The sequence below is a fragment of the Octopus bimaculoides genome, chromosome 9 (assembly GCF_001194135.2).
Source record: "Octopus bimaculoides isolate UCB-OBI-ISO-001 chromosome 9, ASM119413v2, whole genome shotgun sequence".
NCBI lineage: Eukaryota > Metazoa > Mollusca > Cephalopoda > Octopoda > Octopodidae > Octopus > Octopus bimaculoides.
Genome location: NC_068989.1, coordinates 22093067 through 22103848, shown reverse-complemented (window position 1 = coordinate 22103848; position 10782 = coordinate 22093067). Strand labels below are relative to the sequence as shown.

At 37.0% G+C, this 10782-nt stretch overlaps 1 protein-coding gene across 2 annotated transcripts in view; it reads left to right on the top strand.

Annotated features, from left to right (window-relative positions):
• Positions 1-10782, top strand: part of LOC106868041 (mitotic checkpoint serine/threonine-protein kinase BUB1) — a 61283-nt gene that overhangs the window by 36530 nt on the left and 13971 nt on the right. The window contains exons 13-17 of one of the 2 annotated variants that reach the window (XM_014913161.2): positions 683-806; positions 3161-3221; positions 6158-6525; positions 7724-7974; positions 9072-9190. In XM_014913161.2, coding sequence (XP_014768647.1) covers positions 683-806; positions 3161-3221; positions 6158-6525; positions 7724-7974; positions 9072-9190 — 923 coding nt within the window. Of the gene's footprint in view, positions 1-679; positions 807-3160; positions 3222-6157; positions 6526-7723; positions 7975-9071; positions 9191-10782 lie in introns of both variants that reach the window. The other variant, XM_014913154.2, reaches the window with a different exon arrangement.

Sequence of the window (10782 nt, the reverse complement as noted above, 5' to 3'; positions counted from 1 at the left end):
TATATCTAATATGTCTAGAAATTTAGCTGGTATATCTAATATGTCTAGAAATTTAGCTGGTGTATCTATGTCTAGAAATTTAGCTGGTGTATCTAATATGTCTAGAAATTTAGTTGGTATATCTAATATGTCTAGAAATTTAGTTGGTATATCTAATATGTCTAGAAATTTAGCTGGTATATCTAATATGTCTAGAAATTTAGCTGGTATATCTAATATGTCTAGAAATTTAGCTGGTGTATCTAATATGTCTAGAAATTTAGCTAGTATATCTAATATGTCTAGAAATTTAGCTGGTGTATCTAATATGTCTAGAAATTTAGTTGGTATATCTAATATGTCTAGAAATTTAGTTGGTATATCTAATATGTCCAGAAATTTAGTTGGTATATCTAATATGTCTAGAAATTTAGCTGGTATATCTAATATGCCTAAAAATTTAGCTGGTATATCTAATATGTCTAGAAATTTAGCTGGTATATCTAATATGACCATGTAAAGACTTATTGGTTTAAGCTGCAATCACGACAACAAGATGAACAATAGCAGATTTTGAATAGTGAATATGTAAATAAATATAACTGAATATATATATACCACCTACACAGATGTAGCTGATGAAATTGTTAACAATTAGTCCAGTCTACTGAATAATCTGTGCTCATTTTCTAATTTCCAGCAGGAGAGTCTGAACCAGTATACCAGGAGCCAGTGCTTAAAACAGCCCCTTTTGTCATTTGTGAGGATGAACAGGAACCTGACCCTCCAGCACCTGTGAAAAATGTCAACAATGTTTTTATAAGCCCGTAAGATCATTAGCCCTTTCGTTGCTATATTTCTAACTAAAACGCACTCCTTATGAGTTTCATTAAACAACTGTAACTTTTTTTTACTTATCGACATATTAATGTTATTTTTGGAACACAATTGAAAAAAAAGGTTCTCAATCAATTCTATTGCATAACTTTTGTCTCAAAAGTGACTAATTACTGGTAAATACAGCAAAATATAAAAATATTAAAATTTTGTTTAAACATCATAGAAAACAAGTCATCAGCTAATATTCAATTGGGTATGCAACAAAATTTTAGTATAGAAGAATTATGCACACCATTAGATTATCAGTTGAATTTAATGCACATAAGAACAGGTAAAATAACATGAAATACTGGAATTTGTTTTTGAAGAAAACTAGAAAATGAAATCATCATCATCATCATTTAATGTCTGCTTGCCATGCTAACATGGGTTGGACGATTTGACTGAGCACTGGTGAACCAGATGGCTACACCAGGCTCCAATCTGATTTGGCAGAGTTTCTACAGCTGGATGCCCTTCCTAACACCAACCACTCCAAGAGTGTAGTGGGTGCTTTTACATGCCACCGGCAATCTAAAACAATGCTTCTCAAGGAGTGCAACACTGCCCCCTAGGGCTGATGGAAAATTACATATGGGTACTGGGGACAAAGTGGACTGTGGTATGGGCTTGTAATAGATGCATATATGCTGCTTTTTTAGTCTTTGCTATTTAAATATTAACTTTAAAAATTTTAATCTAATATTTTGACGAACTACTTAGTTGCAATCATGACAAGATCAACAATAGCAGATTTTGAATAGTGAATATGTAAATAAACGTAACTGAATATATATGCCAACTATCATGTAATTATAATCAATAAACTAAAGTGTAATTTAAAATACATTGTCAAAATTTGCGGGCATTTCCATACATGCAATAAAGACTGCCGCAGCACCTGTAGTATTTGGTAATGTTCTGACTTGTTTCTGCATATATATCCATATTTTCATGCTTGAACATTGTTCTAGCTGAGTGCCCTCTGTTAATCTTATAATCTATCAACTTGTATAAACAGACAAATGTAAACTTGCACATGAGCAAGTAAATTTATATGGGTTTGTGAACAAAAATACTGCTATAAATTGGAATATGAATTTCAACTGGTAGTTAAGAGTGTATATATGAAGTCCAAAGAATATGTACCGTAGTTCGTCTGGTACAATAATTATGGCCAAATGGTGATGCAGCAAATATTTGTTTACGGTAGGATAGTGCTGTAGTAAGTAGTTACATTAAACTAGCACCCAGAATTAAATTACTCAAACCTTATATTACATCTATGTACATTAAAAATAAGTGGAATCAGGGTAGGCAGTGAATGGGATATTAATTAAGAAAGAGTAAAACAAAAAGAGGCAATAATCAAAATAGTTTGAGAAACACTGGTGTTTGGAGATTGAAGTATGATAGAGGGACGAGATCAGGTGATACATGGCTTTCCCAGTAGGAAAGCGAGAAAAGAGACAAGATTCAAAATGAATATGAGAAAGAGAAAAAGGGATACAGGCTTGGAAAAGGTGGGTAGGTAAGATTATGAGTGTGAAAGGTGATTGACAAATGGTTAGAGATGGAGATAGAGGCAGATGCATTGAATGGCACAAATGGGTGAAGGCATGGTCATCATCATCATCATCATCATTTAATATTCATCTTGCATGCTGGCATGCTTTGGATGGTTCAACAGGTGTTTGCAAACCAGAGAGCTGCACCAAGCTCCATTGTCTCCTTTGGCTGAATGCTCTTCTTAATGCCACCACTTTACAGAGTGTACTGGGTGCTTTTTGTGTGGTACCAGCATTTATGCTTTTTAAGTGGCACCAACACCAGCGAGGTTGCCAAGTAACTTGCCAGACAATGACCTCTCAGCTGAGAGAGAGGGAGTGGAATCGAGGAAAGTGGCTTCGTGCTGGGTGAAAGGGTTAGCGATACGTGTCTTAATATAGAGGAAACATTTGATCAATGGTGAATATCAGTTTGGGGAAGAATTGAAGAAAGTAAGAGTTCGTCAGTGAGGAGGAAACAGAGGTGATATGTGACAGTAATAGACAATGTGAAGTGCAGGCAGGTAAATGGTATCATTTACAGCCCCTGAGTAGTGCATGGAAGAAAATAATGCATCTTTTTTGGTCATAGTGTAGTGTAGAAGACTAGATACAGCAGACAACTGTTACTCTCTGTCTAGTTGTCCATTTTTCTTTTTTTCAATTGAAGATATTTAAAAGAAATGTATTATTGATTTCTCTTAAAATTGGTTTAGCAATTCTGTTTCTAACATTTAGTACTTCTTTTACCACAGATCATCAAATTCAAACTTCAAAGATGGAATCAGCACAGGAAGTAAAGATAAAGGAAAAAACGTAAGAGCCATTTTTGAAATGTTGGTAGCTAACCCCTGTAAAGTTTTCACCTTAACATTTCTGCCTTGAAATATAGACATCTCTGAGTAGATATAACAAACACACACACACACACACACACACACACACACACACACACTCTCTCTCTCTCTCTCTCTGAAATGGAATAGTTAATGTGTGCCCAGTTTTAGAAAGGTATATTGCCTCTTTCTTTAGTGCTCTAAAATACTAAACCATTTTATAACCAAATAAATTTGTGTTTTTTGTTTTACTATTTCTTTATAAATAATAAAGATGTAGGCATGGCTGTATGATAAGAAGCTTGCTTCACAAACATATGGTGGGTTCAGTCCCACTGCATGACACTTTGGCTAAATGCCTTCCACTACAGTCTTGGCTGAGCAAGGCCTTGTCAGTGGTTTCAGTAGACGGAGACTGAAAGAATCCCATCATATGTGTGTGTACGTTTGTCTTGACATTGTGTTATACTTGTAAATGGATGTCACTGTCACACAAGGAACATCATTTGTTTCCAATATTCATCAAGAATATATCTGGCTATGGGAAAATATTACCATATTTGGAAATAGGGAATGGTTGGTGACAGGAAGGGCATCTGACTAGAACATCTGCATCCAACCCATGCAAGCATGGAAAAGTGAACATTAAATGAGGATTTCATAAACATATGTGTATAGACTGACAGGAATAAAAGAATAAACAATGACCTTACAAACTTCGTTAGCTTAGAACTGTTTCTGTTATAAGATGCAGCGGACTCCAGGTTGAGTGCCTGAGTAACACTTTATAGCTTCACCAGAGCCTCAATATCTACAGCAATCCTTCAGTTATAATGAATAGCTGAAGCACTACCATCATCGTTTAACGTCCGCTTTCCATGCTAGCATGGGTTGGACGATTTGACTGGGGACTGGTGAACCAGATAGCTACACCAGGCTCCAATCTGATTTGGCAGAGTTTCTACAGCTGGATGCCCTTCCTAACGCCAACCACTCAGAGAGTGTAGTGGGTGCTTTTACGTGTCACCCGCACGAAGGCCAGTTCGGGGGTACTGGCAACGGCCACGCTCAAAATGGTGTATTTTATGTGCCACCCGCACAGGAGCCAGTCCAGAGGCAGTGGAAATGATCTCGCTCGAAAATCCTTACACATGTCACGAGCACAAGTGCCAGAAAGGCGACGCTGGGCACAGGTGCCATCCCGATTTCGCTTTCGCTTGCCCCAACAGGTCTTCGCAACCTGAGTTTCGTGTCCAATGAAGGAGACGACGTTGGCATGGGTGCTAGTCATCGGATTTTCCACTTAAAACATAATGGTTGAATGAGTGCTCACAATAAAAGGCAAAAAAAAATTTTTTTTTCAATATGTATGGATTTGTGTTTGCTTACATTTCCACTCATTTCTGTGAAAGTTGCAACCTTTGAGCTGTTGCCAGTTTACCTGTCAACCCACATGATAAGCTGCCATAGAAATTCCATCTTTCAATTCCATTTACAAGGCGTTGATTGACCCGAGGCTATAGTCGAAGATTCTTTCCTTGAGTATCACACAGTGAGATAGCACCTGAAACCATCTGGTTATAAAGCAATCTCCATACACAGACAGCCATGAGCTATTTCAGTGCCTATGGTATGTTTATTACATTCTCACATATTTAGAATAATATAACTTTCAGCACTTAACTACCTGGGACTCTCCTTTCTAAAATGTTCATTTTTATATTTTAAACCTAAACAAAAATCTCATTACAATATGATAATGTGAAATTTCAGCTGGTCAACACCAACATAATATACATTAAGCTCTTCCTAAAGTTTCATTGTATTAAATGTTAATTGAAACACCTCGGTGGCAGTATACTCATTAGAAATAGTTATGGAAGGGTTAATAGCCAGAAATCTTCATTCATTTCATCACTTACATTTAACGTTCGTTTTCCATGCTGGCATGGGTTGGATGGTTTGACAGAAGCTGTTCAAGCTCCATGTCTGTTTTAGTATGGTTTCTATGGCTGGTTGCCCTTCCTGATGCTAACCACTTTACAGAGCGTACCAGGTGCTTTTACACAGTACCAGGACCTACGAGCCTGCAAGATTAGGGATGCTCAGCTGGAGAGGGTTGCAGGGGATGAGCCTGTATGCAGGTGATTAACAATAACATCACTTGGCAGCATTGATATTACATGATTGCAATAATAATATCATTTGGAAGCAACAATGTTTTCTATAGGCACAAAGACTGGAGTTTGGTGGGGAGAGAGTTAGATGATTATATGGATCCCAGTGCTCGACTGGTACTTCTTTTAATGACCCTGAAAGGACAGAAGGTAAAGTCAGCCTCAGCAGAATTTGAACGAAGTATGTAAACCTGGAAGAAATGCCACTAAGTGTTTTGTCTGGATTGATAATGATTCTGCCAGTTTGCTACCTTATTTGGTAGAAATAATAATTAATATTTGTTGCTGCGAAGGTAGCAAGCTGGCGGGATTGTTAGCACACCAGGTGAAATACTTAATGACATTTTGTCTGTCTCTATGTTCTGTGGTAAAATTCCACTGAGGTTGGCTTTGCTTTTCATCTTTACAGCCGAGATAAAATATGTACCAGTTGAGCACTGGAGTTGATGTAATCGACTTAACACTCCCCCAATTGCTGGCCTTGTGCCAAAATTTGAAACCAATATCTGTTGTTAGCAATATCATTATGTAACAATAACAATGTCTCTTGGTTGCAATAACAATATCATTTAGTAGCAATAACACTTTGTAACCATATTATCACTTGGTAGCAATGATAATATCATTTTGTCATTTGGTATCATTAATAGAAGTTTGTAGTAATAATAGTAATACTTGGTAGCAATTATGATATGACTGTTTTGCAATAATGTTGGTATTTATCTTGTTTTCTCTGTAGGCTGAAAAGGATGTAAAATTTCATTTAACAATGCCAGATGTGAATGAAATTACTCTGGGTTTTGGTAACGAATGGTCTTCAACCTTCCAAAAACCTGTGAACCCAGCACCTCAACCGAACACTGAGCCAACATTTCAGATTTATGAAGACGATCCGCAGACCTGTCCTATAAATCAAGTGCTTTGCAAAAACATGGTGTCCACACCGTTTCATCCATCAACAAATGTCTTCTCTCTGCCTGACATGTCCAACATCAGTTTGATCAATGGCACTGCATGTATCACTACAGAAAATACAATTATGATAGAGAGACCGACTGAAAACATGTACAGAACTGCTGAAAACACGAACAGAACTACTGCAATGAGGTCAGTATTAGAACATTCTAGAGTTGTGCGTACTTTTGTTAGGGGTCAAGAATAGAAAAGGGCATCTATAAGTCTCAAAGAGGTTAATGAAAATCTTAAATCTAGAAAATAATGCTTGCTCTTTTGTTTCAGTCATTTGACTGTGGCCATGCTGGAGCACCGCCTTTAGCCGAGCAAATCGACCCCTGTACTTATTCTTTGTAAGCCTAGTACTTATACTATCGGTCTCTTTTGCTGAACCACTAGGTTACGGGGAAGTAAACACACCAGCATCGGTTGTCAAGCGATGTTGGGGGGGACAAACACAGACGCACAAGCATATACACACACATACACATACATATATATATATATAAATATGTATATATATATAAATATGTATATATATATATATATAATTAAGGGATCAGCAAATATTTGCTTCACCATATACCGAAGTTCAGAAATAGCAGCTAAAAAAGCTGGGAATCTCACAGATAGCATCACTTGTAACTCACAAAGGTAAAAACATATATATATATATATATATATATACGACGGGCTTCTTTCAGTTTCTGTCTACCAAATCCACTTACAATCTTTGGTCAGCCCGAGGATTTAGTAGAAGACACTTGCCCATGGTGTCACGCAGTGGGACTGAACCCAGAACCATGTGGTTGGTAAGCAGGCTACTTACCACACAGCCACTCCTACGCCTGCTTGAAAATTTTTACTTACGACTAAGTAATGCTTAATATATACTTGCAAGGATATTAATACATTCTAAAATAGAGGATGAAGTCTGTAAATCTCTGAGGGATTAAGGAAAATCTTACTTAGAACTTGAAAATAATGCTTGAGAATTTGTACTTGAGACAATAAAAAACTTAATTACAGACATATGAAAATATTAATGCATTCTAAAAGAAAAACTGTTTTTCATTACAAGTTATGAATGAGAAAATGGGTAGCAGTTTTAAAAGATGAAGCAAATTATATATTTACAAGAAAAAAGCAGTTTTTTGGTTTTTCTGAATCTAATGATATGTGGAATAATCTGTTTGATTTTAATAGTTTACTTTTGAAAGTTATTTTCCTTCGAATGTTGGTCTACATTTTAAAACTGTAATTTAGTGTTGGTCTAAAATTAAATACTGTGACTTAATGCCAGTCTTTGTTTTAATACTGTAACTCTTTGATTTTTATCTTGATTGTGTAGCCCAATCAAAGAAAGAAGCAATGAAGGAACACATTCTAGTCTGGAGAACCGTACAGCTGATCCGAGTCATCATACCAACAGCCACTTCAGTCAAGTATCTTCCAAGCAACTTCTTATTGCTGATCCATTCTGCAAAGAGCACCAGAAGAAAGTTCTTGCCAACCTTTCTGAACCATTAGAGTATCATGACTCCTACCATTGCTTAAATGAAGACCTGCCAATTTTGCGAACAAATTTTCAAGTTACAATTGGTGAGTGCTGCAGACTCAACGGAAATATTTTCGAAAAGTACAGATAGGGCTGCATGGTTTAGCTGTTCACTTTCCAATCGTGTGGTTTCAGGTTCAGCCCTACTATATGGTACCTTGGGCAGGTGTCTTCTGTTGTAGCTCTGCACTGACCCAAATCTTGTGAGTGGAGCATACAGTTTGATCCTTCAAGCATACAATTCTTCAGTTTTTGAAGCAAAGAAATACTCAATATCGTTTTTAACCACTTCACAATTAATAAGATATTTTCCTTCTAAACAATGTTGTTATGATCTGAAAAGATGTTAGTCAGATGGAGCAAGGTCAAGTGAGTACGGAAGGTTAAGTAAAACTTCTGTATGTTGTGCCATAATCTTTTCCTGAGTGACTTGGGTTATATGTCATCAACATCATCATCCATTTTCCATGTTGGTGGTGCTCTTGCATTATTGCGTAAGAGTAACACCACTTTATGACTGACCAGTGACAAGCATATTTTCTGCAAATTTTTATGCAGTGCTTTTGTTGAAAGACTATACTTCTCTGCATTAACTGTTTTGTTTTGGTTTAACACTTCAGGATAAATGAGACCGTTTATATTCCACCAAAAACAGCATAACACTTTTCGGGTGAAGTCCAGGTTTAGAGATGGATTCTGCTTTTTCTTTGAGCGTTAACATTTGTTGTTTTTGTTGGATGTGATTGTAGAGAACTTGCTTTTCATCACATGTGATGATTCTACCCAAGAAAGGTTCACCAGCAAATCTACTCTTCAATGATGAATGAAGGGCAACTCATTGATTAAGCTCATTAGCTGTTTGGTGATGAGGGGGTCTACTAACCAACCTTAAACAATTTTCTTTGTTCATAAAATGGCTTTATGATCTCAGTGTTGCTTGAACTGTCTGATGTGGGTCTGCTCCTAAGCTCATTTTTAAAGGGTAAGATTGCTACAAATTTAACCACTACGGTATAAAGTAATATACAAAGAATGAAAAAATTAATGTTTATTTTACTGTAAGTATTGAGTAAGTACCCTCAGAGTGTGTCAAAAATGTGACAGGATTTTTTTCCTGCTCATCATTTTGTTCTTTTTTCAGGATTGTGGAGAGGAGTTATAGAAAAACAGGTAGCCAAAGGTGGAAATGGACAGATATACAAGCTGTGTACCGAGTGCACCTTGGCTATTGACAGTGGAATGTTTGATGTGGCACTTAAGGTAATTTACTATTGTAATTTATTGAGCTTGTTAACCTTTTGGGTTCTTGGAGTGGATGTATTAAGTGTTTTTTATAGGTTTCTCCGAGTTTTGACCAGTCAAATCACAAACTTAATTAGGATAATTCTGTTATGGCCAGGTTTTGTCTGATTTTGACTAGGCCTTCTTCCAGTTTAATCCAATCTTGACAGGGCCTTCCTGACTAGTTTGGTCTTGACAGACCTTTGCAGACTGGTGTGATCTTCACAAATCCTCCTTCATGTCCCAACTTCATCCCAAACAGGAAATACCTTTAACGGCTTTCCACACTAGCATAATCTTCACAAACCTTTTCAAATTGATATGACTGATACATTTGATGGCCAGGAAAAACATGAATGGAGAGAAAACTCAGAAGAATTGATGTTGTGTCAAGAAAAGATTGGGAAAAAAATGGTTTTTCTCTGTGATAACCACCATTGTTTTAACATCCACTTTTTCATGCTTGACTGGGTTGAATGGAATTTGTTGAGACATTTTGTATGGCAGGGTGCCCTTCTTGTTGCTAACCTTCATCTGTTTTCAAGCAAGGTGATATTTCCCCATGGCCAGACATGTTTTTACAGAATATTGGAAATGAAGAATACTGCCTGTATGACTATGACACATATTTACAACTATCACACAAGGAATCCCAAATATATCACACACATGCACTTACAAATATATATATATATATATATATATATATATATATATATATATATGATGGATTCTCTTGTCATGAACAACAAATGAGGGTTCAGTAAAATAAAACATTAATCATGTCCTATGGACATGAATGTCTCTCTCTAGGGTTGTTGGTGCCTTGTGAACCTTTTGGCAATTGAAACAAGTTCAGGACTCAATTTGCTTGAGCGCTTGTGGATCATTTACTATGTTTTCTTGAGTGGATGGCAAGGCCTGCTTTACATCGTGCCTCAAAACTATAGTGACTATATATATATGGTTGGCAGCAAACAGAAAGGGCATTCAATCATAGGAATCTACATTGATGGATTCAATCTGACCCATGCAAGCATGGAAAAGTGGGTGTTAAAATGATAATGAACTACCTCAGTGTGGACTTGTGCACTACCTCAGTGTGGACTTGTGCAAGACACCTGATTTTTGCTTCATTGAAGTACAGTGATAGAGAAAGTTGGACATTTTGCCCATATTGTTGGTCACAGTATTGTATTTGTATGAAGGCGAGTAGCCTAGAAGTTAAGTTGTTGGGCTCCAGATTGTAAGGTTGTGGGTTTAATTCCTGGACCAGCCAGCATGTAGTGTCTTTGAGCAAGGCTCTTCATTCTATACTTTAGCATAGCTAGGGGAAGGGTGGTAGGGGCAGTCTGCCCTGGGTGGCACTTTTCATCCTGTTGTAGGCTATTGCTGTAGACTGTTTTTTGTGGGGTCTAGGGGCGGCAAATGGAAGGGCCGCCCTGAGCATAACACACTCTAGCTATGCTAGTGATTCTATATTGCTCTAGTTTACTCAGCTACAAATGAGTATTTGTCAAATGCTTGTGCAGCTCTATCTCTCTCTCTCTCTCTCTCTCTCTCTCTCTCCC